The sequence below is a fragment of the Diceros bicornis genome, chromosome 6 (genome assembly GCF_020826845.1).
Source record: "Diceros bicornis minor isolate mBicDic1 chromosome 6, mDicBic1.mat.cur, whole genome shotgun sequence".
In the NCBI taxonomy this organism is placed as follows: domain Eukaryota; kingdom Metazoa; phylum Chordata; class Mammalia; order Perissodactyla; family Rhinocerotidae; genus Diceros; species Diceros bicornis.
The window spans coordinates 56,044,205-56,072,138 of record NC_080745.1 but is presented as its reverse complement, the minus strand read 5'-3'; the positions used below and the strand labels follow the sequence as shown (position 1 = coordinate 56,072,138).

Here is a 27,934-nt window from a genome sequence, read left to right as displayed (position 1 = left end):
GTTTTGGCAACTAGGAGACCTGTACATGTTTACTCGTTGGATCTTAGCTATAATCCAAAAAGATATGTAAAAATCTGTTGTATTTCCTAACAGATACGGTAAAAACAATTGATAAGACACTGTTAAATATAAGCAAACCAAATATCTGACCTATGACATCTACGTGTAGAAAAAAAATAACAACATCTTTCCTAAGATCCTCACTGATCGCATGCCTGGGATAATAGGAAAATACATACAGTTTGAAAAGAAGCTATTATAAAAAAAGCCTTAGAAAAGTAGACGAGTAAATTTATGTTGACATATTCTTTATTGAATCAAAATTATACTATGTATAAAATAGCAATGTATATACAGAGAGATTTAATGCATCATATACAATTATCATTAAGGTCAGGATGCAAGTTACAATGATTATGACTATAAAATTTATATTAAAACATTCTCCATAAGTGATTTATTTGGCTGTTTTAGTTCGAAGTCGTCGTTTGAGAATCTGATGATCACTTTCCTTCACTTTATCGTCCATCAAAATCTGAAATTAACAATTTCACAATTTTTTTATAAATGAAAAAAAAATGAAAGCTTATTCATAATTAATACAATATGTTCTTGTTGCTTAATAATTGAAATAGGTACATTATAATATTTTTTGTCCTTTTGGACTGCAGATATACTATCTTATAAAATAGCATGTCTAGGAGGCCGGCCCCATGGCCTAGTGGTTAAGTTCGTGCGCTCCACTTTGGCGGCCCGGGTTCGTGGGTTTGGACCCGGGGCATGGACCTACCCACTCTCCAGCCATGCTGTGGGGGCGACCCACATACAAAATAGAGGAAGACTGGCACAGTTGTTAGCTCAGGGTGAACCTTCCTCAAGCAAAAAAGAGGAAGATTGGCAACAGATGTTAGCTCAAGGTGAATCTTTTTCAGCAAAAAAACAACAAAAAAAGCATGCCTAAAATAATAGATTTTGTAACAGATTCTTTCAACACTACCTAATTCTAGAATTAAAATAATCTATACTCTGTATTGAATTCGGGATATATATAGCTTGAAATAATTACTGAAATATTTGCAGACAAATGTCTCAAGTAATTTTCTCATTCATCTCAAGAAATGATCTTTCACAGCAACAAGTATAAAACTTAGAAAGCAGAGTATTGTTTTGCAACTAAGAAAAGAAATAATTTCAGCCAAGGGAGGAAATGATGTGCTAATCAGACAGATGGTGAAAAGTGACCAAGAAAATAATACTTCCAACTTCCTAATTCTTTACCACTTGCCTTCAAGTGTCTATCTTATATCTGATTGCTACTATTGCAAAAGGTCTCTCTGATTTTTCTTGGCCACTTCCTGCTGAAGGCTTTTCCTTTAATTACTTTTCTATCTTCACTTTCATCCACTAGGCAAATGCAAGCATGACAGAAAATTAGAACTTCCTCTGTAATAGCACAGTCTGTTCTGAGTGAGGAGAATGAGTCATAGAGTCAGGGTGACAAACTACAGTCTTTTCTCAATAGAACCTGGAAGGCTTAGAGGAAAGGTGGGAGGAAATGACTGAATGTCAATTCTATATTTTTATCAGGCATACTTAGGCCCAGATTTGTACAACTATCATGATAAAGATAACGAGAAAAACAGATGCTGGAAGCAAATAAATTACTAACTAGTAATAATTCTATTGATGGAATTAAAATTCCTCTGATGAGTTTACAAATGTAAATGCATATGACACTTATATACATTAACATAGCATATATATTTAATTACTGTAAATTTAATACATCTGATACCAAAAGCACAACAATGTAAAGCATGTTTTAAGATTTGATCTAAAGAATAAAAATTCAAGCCATTCTAAAGTTCATATTGTTATGAATACTTCAGAATTAAAAAGAACAGGGACGACAGTTTTACTTTTAAGAAAACTGAAATAGTAGCTTACCACTTGGCCAGATATATCAATAGGAGATGAAATTTCACTTGTGTATAATTTCCGTTTGGCCCGTTTTGGTCGAGATACATTTTCTTTACTTATTTCTACATTTGAGAGCTTTGAAGAACTCATCGTTTCAATTATCTTCTTTGCTATGAAAAAAAAATATTAATTAAATCCTGAAATAAATAATTTTCTAACTGTAAAGGTTTGAAATTCTTAATAAAAAAAAGAACATACCAAATTAAAAAGTAAAGCACTGCAATTTATAAATGGCAAAAGGACACTAATAGAAAATTCACAAAGAAAAAAATTAAATTCCTAATAAACACATGCAAAAAGGATCAACAGTAAAAACAAAAGAGCAGGGGCTGGCCCGGTGGTGCAGGGGTTAAGTTCGCGCACTCTGCTTTGGCAGCCTGGGGTTCGCAGGTTCAGATCCCAAGCACGGATCTATGCACTGCTTGTCAAGCCATGCTGCAGCAGCATCCCATATAAACTAGAGGAAGGTGGGCACAGATGTTAGCCCAGGGCCAGTCTTCCTCAGCAAAAAGAGGAGGATTGGCAACGGTTGTTAGCTCAGGGCTAATCTTCCTCACAAAAAAAAAGAGCACATAAATAAAATATCATTTGACTAATATTCAACATAGTGAAAAGGTCTGGTAAATTACAGCACAACCATTAAAACTCAGGCATCTTTAATGGCTTGGAAGAGGTTTATGCTATTTTAAGGAAAAGAACAGGATAATATAGAGTGGACCACGCAGCATTAAAAACAATAAGGCGGTAGATCTAGTTCAGTACTCACATGTAAGGATGTCCATAATGAATATTAAGTGAAAGTAGTTTGCAATTGTGAGCCCTTTACTTATAGTTCTCACACACACACACAAACACACACACACACACACACACACGTATAGTAGAAGATAGAAACCAAATTGTTAACAGTTGATTGCCTCTGGGAACTGGAATAGGAATTTTTTAATTTCTTACTTTGTACATTTTTATTTTCTTAACAGACACACATTGAGTTTAATAAAAAGTACATTTCCATCTGAGAAAACTCCTGGATAGAAAATACATATACATAAGATATCAACTATATTTTTTTAAAAAATAGAAAAAACATTTAAGAAAATATGCTAAATTGAGGGTCTACTTATCAAGGGCTGACAAGAGCTTGAGAGAGCTGAGCTGCCAGACGTCAGAGCAGCTAATTAAGACAACAAGCCAAAATGAAAGTAACACTCAAGCCTTTAACCACTTAATACGATAGAAGAAGCAAGAGGCTAAACCTGAGAAAGTGCTTCCTCCCACCCCACTTCCATATTCCCCCATGGAATGGTACATGGTCTAGGTCAGGAGAATCAGCACAGAAGTGGGGTCATCTCATTGCCGAGGGAGCCCTGAACAAAAGGCTCTTACACTTGCAGTTTTATGGACCTTGGGGCTGGAGGCCAGGAGGAAGGGACAGGAGTGGAAAAGTAGAGTCAGAGTGGAGAAAACGGTCCTCCAGTTTCCCTCCCCTTCCCCGTCATAAGAAGGTCTTTGGCAGAAGCACCTGAGGAAGTTCTCTGCTGAAGGCCCCCAATAAAGAGGATCCGAATGAAGGCACCTAGGCTAGGAATGCAGACATGCATAAGAGCATGGCTGGCAGGTGACCTGAGTCTTGACTCTAACTCCCTTCAGGGACTGCAATGCATTGACTGTGTACCAAGTTTGGTGTGGGGAGGGCAGCTGTCCCCTATGAGGCTTAACAGGTAAAGATTTGCAATTGCCTCATGTCAGCCTGAAAAAAATCACATAGGATTTTGGCCTGGAGCCTCCAAACTCCTCACTGCTACCTGCCAGCCACTATACTAAAGCTGAGGATGTGAACTAGACAGACATTTTGTACTTGTGGAGTTTATACTCCAGTGGAAAAGATAATAAGAAAACAAAAAATTATAGCTTGAATAATTCAATTTGCACTGTGAAAAGATCATTCTGGCTGCCATGTACTGAATGGTTAGGAGAAAGGCAAGAGGGAAAGGCTGGGAGACCAATGATACTGAGTAATTAACAGTGGTTATCAGAGCAGAAGAATTTTAAGAACTAATCTCTATTTTCTTCTTTTTTCCCTGTATTTCCAAGCGATCAACAACAGACATGTATTGTATTTACAATCCAAAATAGGAATATCTTATATTCCTAGAAACAAGTTTAAAAAAAAATCCAGGCCAGCCATATAGGCAGGGCAGCTGTTAAGCAGCCGAGTCAACCAACTAAGGGAGTCACTACCATACGGCACCTCCCTTTCCTTAAAAACGTTATTTCCTTTTAATATATAGGTGATGTCAATATAATCGAAATAAAATACATGAGAATCTAAAATAACAAGTCCTGCCTCTGAATTTAGACATTTAAGTCTGCTGTTGGTCCCTTCAGATATTTCCTATGCTTATACATATAAACTATATCTTTAAAAAAAGGTATATTTTTTGAAAAATATATACAAATGGGTCTGATAAGTCTGAAGCTCCCACACTGTGCACTGAGACATGCCGCAGCAAACTCACAGAAGCACCTCGTAATATTTTAAATTTTCGAGGAAAACAGTGACACTCAATAGCTCAAGGCAGTTCACCATTTAAAATAATAGTGCACTGCATTCCCTCTGATGATGACAAATCTTTGCAACGTGGATTTTCAGAAGATGAATTTTCACTGGTTGTTTGGCCTTAAGTACTAATGGATGGGACTATTAGGCATTTCTTTGAGTGCAGGGACACAATTAAAAAAGTTACTGAGACATTATGGGCACCGTGAACCAAGAAAGTTTGAGAACCTCTGTGGTAAGTTTTTACAGAAAGTGTTTTTACACAACCTATTTGATTCAACTCAACTGTCCCCTGCTTTTAGTCCCTTTCCCTCCTCATCCTCCCTGCCTCTAATGCCCAATTTATCCTACTCCTACCACTCAGGTAAACAAAAACCCACTCCTCCATCTGCCCTCTTCCCCCCAGTAATCTCTCCACATTCTACATGCCAGACGCATACTGCTACCTGGAACTGCCTGCACACACTTTCCTGGTACTCTAACTATTCCCTCTGATAGATGTGCGTGCATGTGCGTGTAAGTATACACATGCATGTATGTTTATGTATATGTGTATATAGAGTACACATCTTAGCATATATTAATAGACAGGTATTAATATGTTTATATTATAAAGAAAAAAGCCTTAAAGCAACTAAATTCAATAGATATTTATAGAAATATTATGTTTTTGATATATTATATATGAATAGGTAACATTTATCTATGCATAGAAAAAAACACTAGAAGAATATATCCCATAATACTAACAGTGATTATCTCTAGAGGGTGTAATCCTGCCAACATTTCAGTACCCAGGTTAAACCCCATCTCTTCTATAAAATCTTCCCATAGGCCCTGAATGAGAAGAGCTCTCTTCCCTCCAATACTACCATAGCACTTTGCTTGTATCTCTGTAACTACATTAAGCATTCTGCTCTGGATCAATTAAACATGGGTTTTTCTCCTCCACTACACAGTGAACACCTAGGCATATCATCCTTTCATGTTCCCTCCCACAGTACCTAACATAGGACAATGTCTCTTTGAAACATAATAATCACTGTTGTTGAGTTTATACACCCATCAGATATTAGAGGACACTCTATACCTAACATAAAAGGTCATTTAATTAATTTTCTGCAAACCTTTTGCTTGAAGAATTGTTGGAGAATGTTGTAAAAATTCTCCAAATTTCTGTAGCGTTCCTTCTTTTTTCTTAGTGGCCAAGTTTGTGTTAATTGTAGATGCCTGACTCCGTAAAGAATATGTTTTCTTCGATGATGGACGTGTGGAAACCTAACAAACAAAAATTTTTTGTTATTGTTTATGAAAAATGCTAGAAGGAAATAGTTTATAGCCACAGTTGAGGCCAGACACAGGTTATGAACTCTCAGGCAGGGACCTCGGGATTAAGAATATGAGGAGTGGAATGAAAGGGCCAGAAAATGGCAAAATAAGTGCGACAGACAGAGTGCCAAGTCAGAAGTGAATAGATCAAGAAGTGCCTGCTACTGGCCAGATGCTAAAGGTTATATTCAAAGCTGAATTAGATGAAGAGGAAATGGAAGATAAATGAGTTATAATGGGACAAAACTGGATTTCTAGATAATTACTAACCAAATTTGACATCTTTATTTTCATCTTCTACTTTACAAATGTAAGTCATGAAAATAGTCGATTTTGGACAAATTCAAAGACAAACCTTTTGTTCCTTTTCAACAGAGGAATCCGTATGCTCAGAAATAAGGGACTTCAAATTAGTTCTGGGTGTAGCATTCTTCTTATTTTCACATTTCACAAAGTCCTAAAAATAATGAATTCCAGCACTGGTTAATTTCTTGACAATATTTTCTTTCTCTAGGCTCAAAAATACAAACCACAAATAAATAAGATAATGGTTCTCTACCAAGGGTGATTTTGACCCCAGGGGACATTGGCAATGTCTGGAGATATTTTTGGTTGTCATTGCTGGGGAGAAAGGAGGGTTCATTGGCAACTAGTGGTTAGAGGCCAGGAATGCCACTACACACTCCTACAAAGCACAAGACAGCCTTCTAAAACAAAGACGTATTTGGCCCAAAATGTGCAGAAGTTGAGAAACCCTGACTGAAGGTATGAATTCTTTTTTCCAACTTCATTGAGATATTATTGACATATAATATATGTAAGTTTAAGGTGTATAAGGTGATAATTTAATACACTTATATACTGTGAAATGATTAAAGGTATGAAATCTTCACAAACATCATAAATAATAAAATTATATGAGTTACATGAAAAATATCAGAAGGGATAAAATCTTTTATTTGAAGCCCACCTTTAAAATACAGCACAGCAATATACCTACCCTTTCCCCAATTCTCAAATCATGCAGAGCATCTATGTCTAAGACCTCTAACTGAAATTTGGCAACATCAAAAAACAAAATAAAACAAAAACAAATACAAATCTTCAGTATAAGCACAGGCAAAATGTGAAAATTAAGAAATATAATCTGTCTTCTCTACTAAACAGTCATGACATCTTACTCTACTTCTCCCCACATAACCTCACTTAGGACAAAGCCTTTTGTAGTATATTAACTGAACTGAACTGGTGCAAATCCTAATTATACCAAAGATTATGAGCATAAAAGGAAAAAAAAAAAAAAAAAAGGTAAGAAGAGAAGTAGAGAAACAATCATGACCCAACCTCAGAACGCCAGTTACAAAGTAGAAGTCACAAGGGTCATAAGAAGGAGACTTCCTGAAAGGGGAAAAACTGGTGGTAATCATAGGAAGCAAATGAAGAAAGACTGCAACTCCGTCACACTTGTCGAGTTCCATAAAGAGCCCTTTGGAGTCTTCACTGGATTAGACTATAGCACTGTATAAATGATTTTCATAAGGACCTTACAACAGTCAGTTTATTACAGCAGTGAAGAGCTAGCAAAATCAGTTAAAATTTTTAAGCTTCTACATGATTAATCTACAATAATCTGTATATCTATTCTGAAATACACATGAGGAGTATATACCAACAGTAAAATGAATAATTATATTTTAATCCTCAGAGTACACAACCAATTTCTCCTTTTTCCTCAAAAAAAATTGAATCAAGGAAAAGTCAACTTAACATAGATTATGATGAAATTAAAATTTTAGTATTTTAATGGCATCTAAAATGTATTAAATATAAATATAGAATAAAAGTTAACTAAGGCTCTACAAAACAATCTCTAAAGGTGTTCTATGTGTAGCAGGAAATATGCTAAATAATGTTTATTCAGCAAATTTGTCACCCGACAGAGCACCTCAGGAGGACGGTTAATATTATTTCCGCTCTTTCACCAGCCTGAAATATACCACTCTTTAAAGGAGTAAGAAAAACAGCTGAAGAAAAAGTTATTGTGCTAGAGAGTTTATAATTAGTTGTAAACCTAAAACTAGTTACTTTTAAAATAAATATTACCATTTATTATGTATCTACCAAATGTAGAGCAAAAGCTAAGCATTTTAAACATATTATCTAATCCTTTATTTCCAAAAGGAAGAAACTGAGGATCAGAAAGTTTATGTGATTTGCCAAACTTGCATGGCTAGAATATGGTAGAAGGTTTGGTAACCCCTACAATCAGAAAGCTATAATAAGACAGGTAAATAGTTTTTAGCTAAATAGAGGTCCAAATTTTAATACTGGCCCATACAAAAAGAATTTTTCTTCCAAAACCTGTTATGACCATAGAGACCTAAGATTTTAGTTAAATGACACAGATTATACCAAAGCAAGTTATCCATTTCAGTTTCCCTAATTTCTTTATCAACCCTTTTTCTCTTCCATTGGAGGGAGAGTGACCAAGTTTGAACAGGACTGGTATACTGAAATAGCTTTCCAATAAAGTCCACCATCATTCAACCTGTCACAACTTCACTGAAACAAGGGATAAGCTATCTGTTTTAATATCCATAGCTTTTTGTTTGAGGACTACTAAACTACAAACTACAATGATATTCTTAAAGAGTATAAAATATACCACAAATTATGATTTTAGTCTCTCACAGCAGTGCTTATGAAGAAGGCAGTGTAACAGAGTTTAACTATATATTGTAACTGAGCTTACTAATAATAAGCTTTGCTTGTTAAATTCACTCATCAGTTAAGTTTTTACCTCCTCCATTTCATTACTCTTCCTCTTCCGGGTCTTGGAAATCTTAACTGTCACTGGTGAGGTACAACCAGGGTGTATCACTGACATTTTGTTTGGCCGTAAAGGTGTAAACTGAATCTCGAACTCAGGTTTGGGAAATCGAGTAGTTTGATTATTTTCTGTTGACACTTCACAAGAGTCAAGGACTACAGATCCATCCTACAACAGAATTAAAAAGAAAAACAAATCTTAATCCATAATATGAATTTATAAATTGCAAAGAATTAACTCTCTCAAATAACTACTAAAGACAATGAATTAGAAAATATCAAGTGTGCTGGTTCAAATTCACCACAGCAAGGACAGAAAGATTGAGTTACCATCTACCCTCTTCAGGTTTACACATGGTATGTTAAAATCGGGGGAAACTTGGAGATCAGTATTTCCCAAATTTGTATGATCATAAGAATTATCTAGAAAATTTGTTTAAAAGATTCTTGGACCCTACCACAAACCTGCTAAATCAGAAATCTCCAAGGAAAGAGTCTAGGATTTTCAATAAGTACCCTAATTATGACAGATTAAAGTTTGCTGCAAATTCTTTGCTACTCTTCCCATTGAGAGATGGAGTCTCATTCCCCTCTCCTTGAATCTGGGCTGGCCTTAATGACTTCCACAACCAACAGGATGTGGTAGAAGTAACTTCATGGTGCTTCTGAGGCTTGATCATAAGAAGCCTTGTGTTGGGCTGGCTTGGTGGCTTAGCGGTTAAGTGTGCGCGCTCCACTGCTGGTGGCCTGGGTTCGGATCCCAGACGCGCACCGACGTACCGCTTCTCCAGCCATGCTGAGGCCGTGTCCCACATACAACAACTAGAAGGATGTGCAACGATGACATACAACTATCTATTGGGGCTTTGGGGGAAAAAATAAATAAATAAATAAAATTATTAAAAAAAAAAAAAGAAGCCTTGTAACTTCTACCCTGTCCTCTTGGAACACTAACCTTCAGGACACTCCCCCTCAAATCCAGAATCCAGCCACTGTGTTATGAGAAGCCCAAGCCACAGGGGGAACACATACAGATCCAGCTGAGCTCCCAAAATCAACTATCAGCTATGTGAACGAATCATTTTGGACTTTCAGCCCAGACAAGCATATTGATTTCATGAAGGCAATAAAAATATACAAAACAGGGGCCAGCCCGGTGGCGTAGTGGTTAAGTTCGCATACTCCGCTTCAGCAGCCCGGGGTTTGTGGGTTCAGATCCTGGGCACAGACCTGTACACTGCTCACCAAGCCATGCTGTGGCAGCATCCCACACACAAAATAGAGGTAGACTGGCAACAGATGTCAGCTCAGGGACAATCTTCCTCACCAAAGGCAAAAAATATGTATACATGTAAAACAGCATAACAATATGATTCCCCCAAACTGTGGAATATACAATAACTGCTAGAATTCTTAATGGGAAATTGGAATCAGGAGGTTTTAGGACAGCATATATAAATTTATAGAGAAAGAAGTATTTTATTATATGTGATTATTGTGTAATCAAAAATTAATCTTGTTTATGAATCAACTTCAAACTTTTCTACAAACGATATGATTTGTATTAGTCTCTAAGGTCAAAGCTAATAATTTGAAACTCGACCAAAAACTATCAAGGAAAGGCCAAGGGAAAAGGAATGGCTCCCGTTATTTCCCCAGACTAAAAATGCCCTTCTCTTGCCATTCTCTGCTTGGTAAACTTCTATTCACCTTCAAGACCCAGTATGATGTTACCTTCCCTCATCCATATCTACAACCACTCAGGCAAATTTCATCATATACTCCTCAGGCAGTGTTCCTTCTTTGCACTCTCTTCGGTAACACTCAGTCCATAAGGTAAGAGCAAACAAGGCAGTGATTTATTCATCTGTCTTACTAGATTCCTTACTCCTTGAGGCTGGCAATCCTTGAGGTTGGCAATTATGTTTTATTTATGTTTCTTATCCTCAGTGCCTAGGCAAGGCTCTCAAACACAGAATGCTCCCAAGAAATGTTTTAAAAATACACTAAAAAAATAATTTTATTTTCAAAACTTTACATGACATAACATTTTTATCTATTTCATACGCAATATGAGAATCTCTGTATTATTCAAAGTGAGTCACAGAACCCTAGGCCCATTGCAAATTAAGGAAACTCATTGTCAGTTATTGAGATTTGGTGACAAAATTATCAAATGGGTAAAATTTCAAAAAAATACTACTTAATAAGATGCTTATTATAAGAATGAGGGCAAATAATCATCCTTATTTTATCTCTCATGGTATTTCCTATTTCTGACCACCAAGTTTGTTTATAGTAACAGATCTGTTGTTTAAGATCAATATCATTTTGAGAGGAGATTAATATCTTTTGGAAATCTAATCTCCCAAAAGAATTTCACCTCTCCTCAAAGCCTTTAGTTTTCCTTCCCACAGCTGAGAGTACATAGAGCTAATTGTGCTCAGCAAGCTACCTAAAACAATTGATTAAATGATATTTGCAAAGTATTATCTGGTAATTAATGGTCACTGGTAAAGAGGGTAAAAAAGTGGACTGTGTTACCAAATACCCACCTCTACTTCGTTTGTGGAAATTTCAAAACTTGTTGTTTGAGGTTCAGTTTCAACTCTGCCAGGATCCATTGAACTCATATGTCTGTGCTTAATAGCCATAGTTTGTTCTTCCTAAAGTAAGGAAATATTAAAACAACAAACCATTGTAACCTGAAAATACATTAAAACATTTCACATAAAGAACATAAAAATCAAGATTTGGGTGGACTAAATAGTAGAAATAACTAAAGACTTCTTCAATGACCCCTTAACTCTCCTTCTTCTCTTTCATCCTCAAAGACTCAGGAAAGGCTAGGTAACTTTCCAGCCTCTTCTGAGCCCGATCTAAAGAGAAATCTGAAAGATTACTTTCAGCTTCCATGGTGTTTTACATATATTCTCTTATTTTACTTTCACTGCAACTCTCTGAGATTTGGCAAGAATCATTATTCCTACCTCTCAGATGAGGCAATAGAGACTAGGATGCTAAGTGACATAGCAAAGGTCTATACTGAGTTGGAATTTGAACCCCCAAAACTGCTTTTGATAACAGTTTTGAAAAGCTGGAGGCTTCTTGGGAATGGAACTATAGCATTAGAGTATAAAAGACCACATTGATAACTAAACCTCTCCTTGCTGCACACTCTTCATGCCACCTCCTCAGTCAGAGGGTATGTTCTACTCCTAAACTCTACTTAAGGTATCTATGAAGAAATATCAGATTGCATTTTTAAATTTGATAAATTCCAACACGGGCCTTCTCACCACTACCATCAAAATCAAAAGTCAAATATGTCACCTATCCATTAATGCCAAATAAGCAAGATTCTATTGAATTCGTAATGGAGAAAGCAACTAGCATGTACTGACTTCCACTATGGTTAAGAACCATGCTAATTCTTTTACAAATGCTCTCAATTGCTTTTCACAACTCTATTAGGAAAACACTATTATCTGATAAGTTCAGAAATGTTAAGTAATTTTCCCAAAGGTCCCAAAACCACAGTGACAGCAGCTGATACCTAGTTTTTCTAACTTTCCAGTCTGTGCTCTTTATACCACATGGTACTACCACATTTTTGAGCAGTCTTCTCTTAGAATCATGAAGTCTTTTGATGTGAGAGACAGACACACACACATATATTTTCCTATTGTCTGAAGGCTTTAGAGCAGCAGATTTTTAAGTGCAGATCATTTATTCTGAGAAGACTAGCCTCAGATGTACTCTGATTCATTTAACCGGGAAGCAGCTATCCGTGAAATGCAATCCTCTCTTCATACATGGTTCCCAGACCCAATGTAACATTACAAAAATAACTCCTGAATGACTCATGTCTCCTCATCGTTGTGCTTATTTTCAAAATAATTTGTATCTTTATACAATAAACTTAGTGTGGGCCCAAGTATTTAAATATCACGAAAGTTCAAGTTGAATCACATTTCTACGTTTTAAAGGTAGATTAGACACTAAGTCACAAGTTCTCTAATTACTCTACATGGAAGTTATGACCAAAATATTGGAGCAAGTGCTATTTCTCAGTTATTGACAAATCAATCATAATAATAACTCTGAAAACTCAAAACTCATGAGAAATATCCAAATAATATTTCAAACTCTGATTCCTTTCTGGTCTACTGAAACTTACTTTATCCTTTAAGAATTAATCTGTTAAATAATTTTGAAAAATTCCTATGTTCAATTAAAAACAAAGCCTAGAAAGAATAAGATGCTACTGACTGTTTTAGAAGCCTCTGATGTGATCTTTTTTAATTGGTCAATTTCATTATCTTTCTGTATGTTACTAGAGATCAGTGCTTTCAGCTGTATTTCTAAAGCTGCAACCAGTTGATCCCGTTCTTCTCTCCACTTTTGAAGGTTACTATCTTTCTCTGCCAGCTGTGCTGTAAGTATGCCCTAATCAGAAAATAAAGAAAATGTTAAACCTTGAGACATTATGAATCTAAGACTTTTTTGAAATTTTTATTACAAATAACATCTAAATACAACTGTGAACAAGATGTATAACAAATTATATAGTTAAGTCTAGATAAAATATTTACTTATAAAACAAAATACATATTGCCTTTATATATATTAATGCCCACATGCTATATCCCTAACCCCTCTCATTCCAAAAATCAGTTTATTGGTCACTTCTTTCAATATACAATTATAGCTTTTAACCTAATCTCATTTCCACCATATTTGGGAAATGAGAGAGTAAAACCAGAGTAAAACAAATGACAAAACTAATAGCAACAAACAACAGAGGAAATAAAAATTTAAAATACCATTTTCAATGAGTTCAAAAATCATTAAATACTTAGTGGTAAATTAAAGAAAATACATGCAAGCCCTAAACATGAAAAACTATGAAACATTCCTGAAAGAAATTAAAGAACACTTAAATAAATGGAGAGATAATCTGTGTTCAAAGATCAAAAGACTCAGTATTGTTAAGATCTCAGTTCTCCCCAAACAGATCCATAGAGTCAAGGCAATTTCAATCAAAATCCAGGCAGGCATGTGTATGTGCATGTGTGTGTAAAAATGGAAAAGCTGACTCTAAAAGTTATATGGAAATGCAAATGATCTAGAATAGTCAAAATTATTTTGAAAATGAAGAACAAAGTAGGAGCAATCACACTGTGTCACTTCAAACCTACTATAACAACCAAGACAGTGTGATACTGATGTTAAGGATGGCCAGCGATCAGCAGACAGAAGATAGAGTCCACAAATGTATGGTCAGTTGACATTCTACAAAAATGCCAAAGAAATTCAATGGAGGAAAGGACAGTCTTTTCAACAAATAGTGCTGGAACAAGTGAAGAGCCAAATGGAAAAAAAAAATGAACCCCAACCCTAATCTCACACCATACACAAATATTAATCTTTGGACAAATGATTTATGACAAAAGCGGCAGAGCAGTCAGCAAGAAAATAGTTTTTTTCAACAAACACTACCAGGTAATCCACATTTTCAAAAAAGCCTTGACTCCTATCTCACTCCAACATAAAAATCAATTCTAGCATCTAAATATGAAAGGTAAAACCCCAAACCTTTCAGAAAATAATGTAAGAGAACATCTTTATGTCCTTGGCATTCATAAAGGAAAAGACTGAGAAAATAAACTAAAATAAGTTTAAGAACTCCTATTCATAAAAAGGAAATAAGAGAGTGAAAAGGGAAACTTGAGATTGAAAGAAAGTACTTGCAACACATTATAGACAAAGGGTACATATCCAGAAGGTATGAGGAACGCCTACTTAATAATAAGAAAAAGCTAGACAGTCCAGTAGAAAACAGGCAAAGAGCTTGTATAGGCAGAGCCAATAAACAAATGATACATCTTCAACCTCATTAGTAATCAGGAAAAACCACATTAAAACCATAAAAAATGACTGACAATACCCTATGTCGGGGGGAATATATGGCAACTACAATACTAGTTAAGAGTATAAATGGGTACAACTACTTTGAAACTGAGTCTGGCCTTCTACTAGAGTTCCACATATATATACCCTATGGTCTAGCAATTTTATTCTTGGCTATATATGCAACAGAAATGCATGCACATGTGCAGTAAGAGAAATGTGTAAAAATATTTATAGGAGAATTTACTCGTAACATCCAAAAACAGGAAATAATCCACATATCTTCAACATCAAAATGAATGGACTGTGGTATATTCACACACTGAAATATTCAGCAATGAAAACAGACTAACTCCAGCTACATGCAACAACGAGGCTGACTCTGACAAACCTAACACTGAATGAAAGAAGCCAGGCACAAAAAAATGCATTCAGTATACCTCCATTTATATAAAATTCGCAAATAGGCAAAACTCAAGTATAACATTAAAAGGCAGAATAGTTATCAGCATTGGGAAAGAAGTAGAAGAGGGGGCCTCTGGGGTACTGGTAATGTTCTATTTCTTGAACTGGGTGGTAAAGTGGCTTTACAATAGTAAGTTGGCTTTACAATAATTCAACGAACCATATGTTTGTTTTGTTTACTCACTGTGCTCTATGTTAGAATTTTAAAAATCAACAATTTATTTCTTAAATATAGCAGACACATACATCCTAGGTATGACTGTAAAAAGACACACGGGAGAAAGGAGGAAGCTGGCTTTCTCTAGGATTAAAAACTCAAAGTAGGTTTTCTTGTGGCATTGCCACTACAGGGACCATTGACTAGGAAAAGAAAGTATCCCAATGGTTTGGAATTGAAGTGACTATGAGAGCCAACAGCTTTGATTTCACTTCTTGCCTCTTACTATTGCCCAGGAAGGTTTGATGGGCTGTGGGGCAGGAACAGAGAACCAGCAGCAACCTTTCCCGTTAAGACAGACAGAGCATCAGAACCCTACTCAACCTGACACTTCCTGAAAGTACCTCCAATCACGTGGGGCTGGCACATGAAATAAAACATACTGCCATCTTGGAGCTGTAGTAATGACAAGTATTAGTCTCATAAGGTTTGGCATATGACAGAGGCAAGACTCTAAGGAAACATGACAACAAAATGTAATGTAGTTGCCTGGATTTGATCCTGGACCCAGAAAAAGACATTAGCGGGAAAACTGGTGAAATTCTAATAAGGTTAGTGAAATTCTAATAAGTTAGCTAATGGTACTATAATCATATTAATTTTTTGGTTTTGATCATTGTACTATTGTTACATAAGATGCTAACATCAGGAGAAGTTGGGTGAAGGGTATACAAGAAGTCTCTGTACTGGTTTTGTAACTTTTCTATAAATACAATGATTTCAAAATGAAAAGATAAAAATATTTTTAAAGATCAGTGGGAAAATCATCCTTAACTTATTGAAAATTAACATTCCTCCTTTCTACAGGAAATTTTAGCAATTATCAGTAAAATTCTGTCATAAACAAAGGAAATGCCAACAGATGACAATGCAATACTGCAAAGTTACTATTATTCTAAATAGAGAACCAGTTTTTCATTTGAAGATAATGTTAATGTGTTTCTCAATGGTCTTCCCAGGATCTACAATGCCTTTTTAACTTCTTTTTTCTGATTGGCAACACTGGGTGTCAAACAGACTAAGTTGTCATTTAAAACAAGAGGGAAAAAAACAAGCGAAGATAGAATTGCTCTAAGAGCTACAGCTAGTCAATGAACTACTGAAAGTTATTTCTACCTATAGTCTTCTAGAAACTATTTAGTTGACTTAAAAAAAAGTCCTGATAAAACTGGCTCATGAAGTAAAATACACCATGTGAATCTACAGTTTAAAATGCAAAAAGTTTTACAATATAGTAGAGATAACCCTGTGGCAGTCAAAGGAAAAGATTTTTAAGTTTGGCATCTAGATATTGAGATGTAATTAGGTATTTTCCCAACTTGCTAAATGGACTGAAAAAAATTAAAATAAGCACATAAGTGAACTTCAAGATAAGCTGGGAAAGAAAAATCATCTTACAAATAGACAAACTGCCTTAAAAAAAGACAAACAGGCAACCATGTAGATTGATAAGAATCCCTGGGATAAATTTAACAAACCAAAGAAAGCAGGTGAAATATATTGAAGATAAAGCATAATTGTTACCAACCACTTCATTTTGTTGCTTTAAACAACGCTCTCTGTCTTCGGCATATTTTTTCATCTCTTTGTTTCGTAGATTCTCAGCTTCTTTTGCCTGAGTAATAAGCGTCATTTTTTCTTCTACCCATTTCTGTCTATCAGATTTATATTTCTGTTCAGATTCCTATATATATAAATAGTACAAGTAACTATCCTATGTTTGAGAAGTAGTCAATAAATCGATTTTTATAGCATTTTCATACAACCCACCACTTTTCACCTTTTTAAAAACTTAAAAATAAGTGCTTTTCATTAAATAATGACAAGATCAGTGTTTATTTCAGATTATAAAAAGAATACTGCTGGTTTGCTTTCTTAAACAGTACTTCCTTTATAAACTTTATTTTGCTATGAAGTCCATTTAAGGACTTTCCTTCATCAGTGAGCTCAAGAAGAAATCAACAATTTAAATTTCTGAGTTACAGAGACCCAAGTCTTCCCAAATGCCAGAAAAAAAAGACTTGGTTTGTGGCGGTCATTTCTAAATGTATGGTTCCAAAAATAAAATATTCCTGGGTATACAGGATGCCAAATAAAGAATAACTTGTGCAACAGGTCAAACATTTATTAGTTTAAGGAACATTGGAAACAGCTGAACAGAGAATACAGTTGATTAGTAACTTTCACAGTAGATTCCATAGATGCTTTGGGTTCAAAGGAATCTAATTAATGCACTCAAAACGCAAGTAAAACTTCATTAAAAAAAAAACAATAGGGGCCAGCCTGGTGGTGCAAGCAGTTAAGTGCGCGCACTCCGCTGCAGCCGGGGGTTCGCCAGTTCGGATCCCGGGTGCGCACCGACGCACTGCTTGTCAAGCCATGCTGTGGCGGCGTCCCGTATAAAGTAGAGGAAGATGGGCAAGGATGTTAGCTCAAGGCCAGTCTTTCTCAGCAAAAAGAGGAGGATTGGCATCAAATGTTAGCTCAGGGCTGATCTTCCTCACAAAAAAAACAAAAAACAAAAAACAATAATACCACCTTAAAATATATAGATCCCACTGTTCCAAAACCTTCTAAAACCACTGTGCTGGATGAACTATGGAAGTTAATTCCAAGATTACAAAGTTTATAATCTAAAATATGTGATTACATCATTTTAGAACAATGCAAAACATACCAATACTCCTTAATATGAATATTCTCAATATAGTTAATGTATTTAATTCATAATTAATGGAGTATTTACTTTGTTCTAACTGCTTTTGGGTTTTCATAATGAAAAGGGTAAATTCTAGAATATATAATTAACCGTTACAAAAGAAAGCAACTAATTTTTTTGTATTTGTTCAGTATCTGATTATATGCAGCCTGAATTTAAGAAAAACATTTAGATGCAGCCAACTTTTCAAAATCATTATTATGTTTTCTTCAATCGCAAAACTATAGTCATGAATGAAACTTCTAATAAAATGTACAAAATTTTAAATAGTATTTGGTAAATTCCATTAAAAAAATATTTCCCCCACATGTTGTATTCTATACATAGCACATTACAGCTGAACATGGAAAAACATAAACAAAACAGAATATCTTCTATATAGTATGGTTTCAAAGATATTCCAGGATCCAGATATACAACTTTATTCTTTTCCAACTTAGTAAACATTGAAAGGATTATTTACAATAATCAAAATAATTTTCCAAATAGCCATCTTCTCCACAGCAGTATTTGATGAGTAAGAAGTTTAAGGAGTAGAAAAATAGGTAGAAAGACATAAGAAGTGGTGATTTAATAATTAAATATATAAAATATAAAACTGAAGACCCAATCCCTATATTTTCATTGGCACTTGGTAGTTTGTATGTTGGCAATTTCCTCCCTACGTCATTTCAATGTAACGAAATGTACAACGTACTAAATGTACTGAAATGTACAATATACAATGTACTGAAATGTATAATGTACTGAAAAATTATACGTGTCTATATATTAACATTTCCAAGGTATTATTTCACCTATATCTAAATTAATTATAAAATATTTACTGAATTTTCCTCTCATGATAAATATAATGAATAGATACATACATACACACACACATAAAATCATACCTGAAACTCATCTTGAAGCTTACTGAGTTGTTTACTAAGTACATCTGTGTTATCCTCAAGTTCTTTATTTGAACTTCGATTACTTTTGGTTTCTAGATCTTTGCATTTTTCCTTCCATTTTTCCAATTCTGATTTGAAAACATAAAATCATTTTTTAAAGCACATGCAAAAGTTATACTATTTAGAGATATATGTGGCATGGGATACAGAGAAGAATCAGCAGAGCCCAGAAGAAGAATGTTGACCAAGATAGAACCAAGACTATTCCAAGAGCTGCACTTTTGAGAGTTCTTACCAAATTCTTAGAGAAGAGGAACTACAAGGACCTCTCAGGAACCCACTGAACAGTGTTCAGAGAATACAATATAAATGTATGTCAATCTTAATTATATGGGAAAATTCATGTAGTTCTCAAAAAAAAAAAAAAACCGTGATGGTATTCTGAAGGATGGAATCAGAGTATTCCTTAAGATAAACATATAAGATGATACTAAGCGGAACAGAGGTGAAACTCAGTTGACAATACTCTTAATATCTGCGGAATGTTGCAAGTTATCATACAGTTATTAGGAAAGCGTTCTTATTCCTTCTTTACTACATACAATTTTACTTAGATAAAACAATTTTCATCACATTGGAAAATGGCAAGTGACAGGACATTACAATAATACACCAAATACTTTTTCATTATGATTATTATAGATACTAAACTACTTACAAAAGGAAAGATATCTAGGAAAATAAAGAAAATGGAAGAGAATGTCTGGAGATATTTAAGCAATCTTGTTTTACCTGTGGCCAGTCTTTCAGCTTCCTCTAATTTAGCCTCGAGCACTTGATCTTGTTCTACCTGAGTTTGTTCTTGTTCTTCCAGTGTCATTCGCATGTCTTCAATTATTTTCTCTTTAACATTTAGATCTAAAATTGGGGGAGAACATTTTAGAAATCAGTAACATCTACATCTAGATATCCAATTTTTCTTGAGTTCTTCTAAAATTAAAATACTTTTATTAACTGTAACAGAATAAGAGTTGCATATTGACAGAAACTTGGTCTTGTTCACTGCTGTATCCTCAACGCCTAGAACAGTACTGGCACATATGAAACATCAAATAAATATCTGATGAACAGATGGATGATTGCAAGAATGGATGGATGGTTAAGAGGAGGGAAAAGGAATCTTTTCAGATAAAATTAATAATTTTTTATATAATGAACTATTTACGCTAATAAACACAAAGCTTAGGGTTTAGAAAAAACGTTATTTGGCAAAACATTTATTTTTAGTGTTAATATTCTCAAACCAAAACTAAAACTTTTACCTCCTAAAAACAAAAAAAGGCTCAAATCCCAACCTGACTTATTTTTTTAAATCTCAAGTAATTATTTTTTCTAGAAAAATTTCCAAAGCCAAATATTTACTTCTAGTGTTTTTAAAACCAGTTCTTCAGTAATGACTGCTACTAGCCTTACCAGAATTGTTTCTGGTCCTTCAAATATTATTACAACAATGACTTATAAACAATTCTACTTTAATCCTGTCTGCTTTCAGAGATAAAGAGGAAAGATTACTTTGTTGCCTCTGGTGATGGCCGCATAGTAGCAAGGCTCATTTCAGACACCTCTTACCACAACTATTACTGATGTCAAAGGTAATAAACCTATAAATGCATAGCTCAACCTCAGGTCACTGAAAGTGACATTAAAAATGACACAAATCTCGGGGCCACACCGGTGGCGTAGCAGTTAAGTTCTTGAGCTCCGCTTTGGCGACCTGGGGTTCGCAGGTTTGGATCCCAGGCACAGACTGACGCACCACTTGTCAAGCCATGCTGTGGTGGCGTCCCATATCAAGTAGAGGAAGATGGGCACAGATGTTAGCCTAGGGCCAACCTTCCTTAGCAAAAAGAAGAGGATTGGCAACGGATGTTAGCTCAGGGCTAATCTTCCTCATTGAAAAAAAAAAAAGGATACAAATCTCAAAAGATGGCTCCCTCAAAGTGCACATAGAGTAAGCTTTAAAATAACAAAACAATAAGAAAAAATTACATCAGTAATTTTCAGTATTTCTGTCTATCGATGTAAGCTGCCAGGAGTGCTAATAAAACAGAATTCCTTATAGCATTAAAGGAGTCTTAGTATTATCATCTAAACTCTTTCTTTCAAAAATCATGATTTGTAAATATATTCAGATTATATAATTAATTAATTATAATTTTTGTCAAAGAATCCCCTTCCCTTATACTCTATATTTTGCTCTAGAGGACTAGAAATAGGGTTTTAAGTATCTACTTATCATTTAGGAAAGTCCCAGGACACTAATGATAATTTCACTAATGGCTATTTCTACCTATTATTTGAAAGGCAGGAGCAGTAAAGGAAAAAAGAGAATTATTTTATCAGTCACCGCCTCAAATAATTTACATTTTATTTCAGTAAAGAATCTAGAAATATGCAACAAATAAAACATAAAATAATGCAACATAAAGACAGCTATAAGATAGATATCTCATTATAGCTATCTAAAGGTAGCTTTGAGTTATCATAGCTAAATTAAGTGACTGTCAAATGATGCAGCAATCAAGGGCTTAACATCCAAGGGAGAGGATCACTGAAAGCTATAGTGTCCTAGGAAGGCTTCAAGGAGGAAAGGCTTAAGCTTAACAATTGAGAACAGGTAGGAAGTGGAAAGAAGGGACATCACACAAGCTAGGGGCAGAAATGACCTATAAATGTCATGTAAAAACCCTGGATTAGAAATATTCACTTAGTGACAGTTCAAATTTATTTCAGAATATCAGTATATCACATGTATATAAAACAAGTACAAAAGCTTGAAACCATGTGATACCATGTTTTACTCATCACACTGGCAGTAAGTTTAAAGTTTGTTAACACTTAATTGGCAAAAATGTGGTGAAATGGGCATTCTATACACTATTACTGTGAATATAAACTACTATAACCACTTTGGGAGCAGTTTGGCAATATTTATCAAAATTTTAAATATACGTCATTTGGGCCAACAATTACACTGCTAGGAATTTCCCCTACAAATACATTTACACGTGTGCACAAAGACTTTTGTACAAAAATACTCGTGGTAATGTCTATAGTAACAAAACATAATGTCTGACATAACCAAAAATATTTTTTTTATTAAAAGAGGTCATATTACCAAAGAGTAGATTATAAAATGTGTTGTTAACTTTCTTAGATATGATGATACTGTGCTTATATAAGACATCTTTACCTTACAAATTTCAGGATAAACTATTTAAGTGTCAGATATCATTGATGCCTGCAAATATCTTTTAAGTCGTTCAGTTTAATGTATAAATATTTATTAGAGGAAAAAACAGAGAGAGACAGAGAAAGAGAGATGCAAATATGGCAAAATATTAAAAAATAGTGAATCTAATAAAGGGTATTCAGGAGGTTTTTATACTGCCTTTCTGATTCCTTTGCAAATGTTTATTTTTTAATTCAAATTTTGGAAAAATAATAAAGTTGGAAGCATTATTCCAACTTTACAAGCAACTGAAATTATACCTTAAATGAGCATATAATATTCCCTCTATTGGACTTTGAAATTGTTTCATTTACGATCAACGCCACATCTTTGGTCAAATGAAGGACTCCATTCCTTGCATAGCATTCTCTTCTGTGTATATTAGAATCAGTTTTATCTCCTCTATCCTAATCAATTCTGCCACATTACTTAAAGCTTTCTTTCAAGAGAGTAACAGTTTTTTCTCCAATAAAAAAGAAAAGTCATATTAAATAAATTGTGATATATCTATATCAATAAAATGGAATACTATATAGCCTTTAAAAAGAAAGAGGTTACAAAGAGAGAAAAAAGATAAGGTAGATCTGTGTGTGATTAAACGGAAAAATTTCTCAAAATTTTCCAAATATATAAAAACTCATTGTTTTAGTTAGTGATTTCTTCTGGGGTCTTTTTCTTGAGATCATACATTTCCAAAGGAAACGGGGTCTTTCATTTGCCTTCTTTATCACAGAAATAGATGCAAAGTGAAGCAGGGCAAAATTAGGGAACAAAACAAATTAGTCTGGAGAGAAAAGAAAGGTTATACAATATTAGGCTAGAAAAAGGCAGGCTGGAATGTCAAGCTAGAGGATGAAAGTTTACTATGTGGGCAATATGCCACAATCGAAAATTCTGAATAGGCAAGTAACACAATGAAAGAACAGTTTTAGAAAAACTTAAGCTAGCTGTGTGACTATACGAAGAGTGAGTTTGACATAAAGCCTGGCAATAGGATAGGACAAATATGAGGAGTCACTAGGAAAAAAAAGTAACAGACATTAGGGTGAGGGGAAATGATATTATTTAAAGTCTAAACCAGGGGTGGGCAAACGTTTTCTGTGAAGGGTCGGATAGTAACTATTTTAAGGTCTGTCACAACTATTTACCTCTGTCATTGTAATGTGAAAGCAGCCACAAACAATACAAAAGGGAATGTGTCGGGGCCAGCCCAGTGGCGTAGCAGTTAAGTTCGTGTGCTCTGCTTCGGCGGCCCAAAGTTTGCAGGTTCAGATCCCAGGCGCGGACCAACACACTGCTTGTCAAGCCATGCTGTGGTGGCATCCCATATAAAATAGAGGAAGATGGGCATGGATGTTAGCCCAGAGCCAATCTTCCTCAGCAAAAAGAGGAGGATTGGCATCGGATGTTAGTTCAGAGCTAATCTTCCTCACCAAAAAAAAAAAAGAGAGAGAGAGAGAATGTGTTGCTATGTTCCAATAAAATTTTATTTACAAAATTAGGCAGTGAGCTGGATTTGGTCAGAAGGCTGCCATTTGCTAACCCCTGGTCTAAACAAGAGAAACAGCAGAGATCAGAAAGTTAAGACAGTTTGGGCAGAAAGAGACATTGAGGTTCAGAATTTAGTAAGACTCCTTTTGGAGTCTTACTAAACCACTCAGCATAAGAAAAGAAAATTATAGACCAATATCCCTTATGAATATATACACAAAACCTCAACAGAATACTAGCAAACTAAATCCTGCAACATATATAAAGCATTATACACCGTGGTAATCAAGTGGAATTTATCCCAGGAACGTAAGTTTGGTTCAATATGGGAAAATCAATCAATGCAACACACCGTATTGACAGAAGAAAGAACAAAACCACATGATCATCTCAAAAGATGCAGAAAAAGGTATTTGGCAAAATCCAACACCCTTGCATGATAAGAACACTCAATAAACTAGGAACAGACAGGAACTTGCTCAATCTGATAAAAGGCATCCACAAAAACTTCACATCTAACATTATACATGATGGTGAAAGAATGAAAACTTTCCCCCTAAGATCAGGAACAAGATAAGGATGTCCACTCTCATCACTGCTATTCAACATTGTTCTGGAGGTCTTAGCCAGCACAATTTGGCAAGAACAAGAAATAAAAGGCAAACAGATTGGAAAGAAGTGAAACTATCTCTATTTGCAGATCACATGATCTTGTATATAGAAAATCCTATGGAAGGAAGGAAAGAAGGAAGGGAAGGAGGTGGGGAGGAAGGAATGGAAGAAGGAAGAAAGAAAATCTTATTAGAGTTCATAAACTAGTTCAGGAAGGTTACAGGATACAAGACCAATATAACTAAAACAATTGTATTTCTAAACAATGGATTTCCATACTAGCAATAAATAATCCAAAAATGGTATTAAGGAAATAATTCCATTTTCAATAGCATCACAAAGAATAAAATACTTAGAAAGAAATTAACAAAAGATAGGCAAAACTTACGCACTGAAAACTAAAAACATCACTGAAAAAAATTATAGAAGCCCTAACTAAATGAAAAGATATCCTGAGTTAATGATTAACATTGTTAGGTTGGCAATTTTCCCAAATAGATCCTCACATTTAATCCCCATTAAAATTCCAGCTGGCTTTTTTGCAGAAATTGACAAGCTGATCCTAAAATTCATGTGGAAATTAAAGGAACCAAAATAGCCAAAACCATCTTGCAAAAGAAGAACAAAAGTGGAACAATTAACACTTTCCAATTTCAAAACTTACTATAAAGATACAGTAACAACACAGTGTGGTACTGGCATAAGGACAGACATATAGATCAATGAAACAGAATTGAGAGTCCAGAAGTAAACCCTTACATTTATGGTCAACTGATTTTCAATAAAGGTGCAAAGACAACGCAATGAGGGGAAAAAAACAGTCTTTTCAACAAATGGTGCCAAGACAACTGGATCTCCATATGCAAAAAATTAAGTTAGACGCCTACCTCACACAATATACAAAATTATACCCAAATGGATTAACTCAAAACGGATCAAAGACCTAAATATAAGAGCTAAAACTATAAAACTCTTAGAAGAAAACTTAGATGACTTTAGTTTAGGTAACAGTTTCTTAGACATGACACCTAAAAGCACAAGCATTTAAAACAAAATAGGTAAATTAGACAATCAAAATTAAAAACTTTTATGCATCAAAGGACACTATCAAGGAAGTGAAAAACAACCCACAGAATGAGAGAAAACATATGTAAATCATTTATCTGATAAGGATCTAGTATCCAAAATATATAAAGAACTCTTACAACTCCATAATAAAAAGACAAATAACCCAACTGAAAAACGGGCAAAGGGCTTGAACAGACATTTCTCCAAAGAAGATATATAAACGGTCAATAGCACAAGACGCTCAATATTATTAGCCATTAGGGAAATGCAAATCAAAACCACAATGACATACTACTTTATACCCACCAGAATGTTAGGTTAAATAGTGTTCTCCCAAAATTCATGTTTGCCCACTATGAGTATGACCTTATTTGGAAATAGGGTCTTCGCAGATGTAATCAAGTTAAGAATGAGGTCATACTGGATTAGAGTGTGCCCTAAATAAGAAGGGTGTGTCCTTATAAGAAGACAGAAATTTGGACAGAGACAGTAAGGAGAAGATACCAATAGAGACACACCCAGAGAGAAGACGGCCACGTTAAAACAGAGGCAGACTGGAGATGTGCTGCCACAAGCCAAGGAATACAAAGATTGCCATTAACATTAGAAGCTGGAAGAGACAAGGAAAGATTCTTCCCTTGAACCTTTGGAAGGAGTGTAGCCCTATCAATACCTTTACTTCAGATTTCTAGCTTTCAGGACTGTAAGAGAATAAATTTCCGTTGTTTTTAAGCCACTCCGTTTGTGGTAGTTTGCTACAGTAGCCCTAGGAAACTAATATAGACAGTTATAACTTTTAAAATGAAAAATAACAAGTGTTGGCAATGATGTAGAGTAATTGGAGCCCTCATCCACTGCTGGTCAAAATGTAAAATGGCATAGCCACTGTGGAAAACTTTGACAGTTCCTCAAAAAGTTAAACATAGAGTCACCATATGACCCAGTGTTCCACTCCTCGATATATATCCCCAAGAGAACTGAAAACATATGTTCACCAAAACAAAAAAGATTGTGTACAAAAAAATTGTACACAAATATTCATAGAAGCCAAAAAAGTGGAAACAATACAAAGGTCCATCGATTAATGCTTAAATAAAATATGGTATATTCATACAATGGAATATTATTCGCCACAAAAAGGAATGAAGTACTGATTCATGCTACAATATAGATGAAACTTAAAAACATTATGCTAAGTGAAAGAAGTTAGACAGAAAAGGCCATATATTGTATGAATTCACTAACATGAAATGTCTACAACAGGCAAATTCACAGACAGAAAGTAGATTAGTGGTTGACAGGGACTAGGGAGTGATTGCTAATGGGCACAGGGTTTCTCTTGGGGGTGATGAAAAGTTCTGGAATTAGATAGTGGTAGTGATTGTACAGTCTTGTGAATATACTAAAACCCACTAAATTGTACACTTTCAAAGGGTAAATTTTCTGGTATATATATTATATACCAATTTTTTTAAAAAAGAATTTACTGGGGCCTGCCTGGTGGTGTAGTGGGTAAGTTCACACACTCTGCTTCAGTGGCCCAGGGTTCGCAGGTTCCGATCCCAGGCATGGACCTACGCACCACTTATCAAGCCATGCTGTGGCAGGCATCCCACATATAAAGCAGAGGAAGATGGGCATGGATGTTAGCTCAGGGCTAATCTTCCTCACCAAAAAAAAAAAAAAAAAAACAAGAATTTACTAAGATAACTAAGTGAATGGCATTCCGTATTTACACAGAAATGTAGAAATCAGGGAAAGCCTCAAGAATTGAAAAAGCACTTTTTTGTTTGTTGGGGTATGTCTCATGCACAATTGAAATCATAGGAGTGAATGAACTCTCAGGGGAGAAAACAAAGAGAAAAAAGATGAAGACGACGCCTTAATCAAAAAAGTTGCCAAAGTGGCTGCAGCTCAGTCTGAGAAAAAGGCACAAAAGTTGATCACAAAATAGATCACGAAACCTGAGGCAAGGCAGTTTCCAAACAGGCGGAAGCTACATATTACCTTTATATTTAGAAAAACACACTCACACAATAAATACTACGTAAAAGATGAAAATGAGGAAAAGAAGAGTGGACAATAATGTCAAAATAATATAAAAAATAAAGAAAAGTAAGGATTGCAAAAAGCTGATGGATTTGAAAATATGTAGGTTACACGTGACCTGGGGGCAAGTTTCAAGAGCATGGAGAAGATGGAAGTCAGATTAAGTAGTCAAAATGAGCCTATGTCACACTTCTCGATATTTGGCAAAGAAAGGAAAAACTAAAATATGCTAAAAACTATATCTTAGTCCAAGGGCATGCTTTTTCAAAATAGCTAAGATGTGTTCACATTTGTCAACAATGACAAAGGAGCCAAAGTAAAGGGAAACCCTAAAAAAATTATGGAAATAGGAGATGTTCAGGGACAAAGGCCTAAGAAAGGCAGGAGAAAACAGGACTGTGTGCAGAGATATATTTTCACACCCAAGTTACTGATCCAAGTTAATCCCACAAAAGCCCAAGTCATCTAAATAAGTAATAATCTACTTGTCTTTCCCCTTCTCTTCAGTTGGCCAAGT

At 35.0% G+C, this 27,934-nt stretch overlaps 1 protein-coding gene across 6 annotated transcripts in view; it reads right to left on the bottom strand.

Moving 5' to 3' along the window:
* Window positions 1-283: 283 nt before the first annotated feature.
* KIF20B (kinesin family member 20B) overlaps window positions 284-27,934 on the bottom strand; it is a 77,050-nt gene continuing 49,399 nt past the window's right edge. For 4 of the 6 annotated variants that reach the window (XM_058543509.1, XM_058543510.1, XM_058543508.1 and 1 more), the window contains 10 exons: window positions 19,698-19,823; window positions 18,906-19,033; window positions 16,822-16,977; window positions 12,971-13,147; window positions 11,254-11,364; window positions 8,670-8,867; window positions 6,225-6,326; window positions 5,668-5,818; window positions 1,948-2,090; window positions 285-535 (listed from right to left, as the gene is read on the bottom strand). In XM_058543509.1, coding sequence (XP_058399492.1) covers window positions 458-535; window positions 1,948-2,090; window positions 5,668-5,818; window positions 6,225-6,326; window positions 8,670-8,867; window positions 11,254-11,364; window positions 12,971-13,147; window positions 16,822-16,977; window positions 18,906-19,033; window positions 19,698-19,823 — 1,370 coding nt within the window. In that variant the 3' untranslated portion in view covers window positions 285-457. Of the gene's footprint in view, window positions 536-1,947; window positions 2,091-5,667; window positions 5,819-6,224; window positions 6,327-8,669; window positions 8,868-11,253; window positions 11,365-12,970; window positions 13,148-16,821; window positions 16,978-18,905; window positions 19,034-19,697; window positions 19,824-27,934 lie in introns of all 6 variants that reach the window. The other 2 variants (XM_058543511.1, XM_058543513.1) reach the window with 2 other exon arrangements.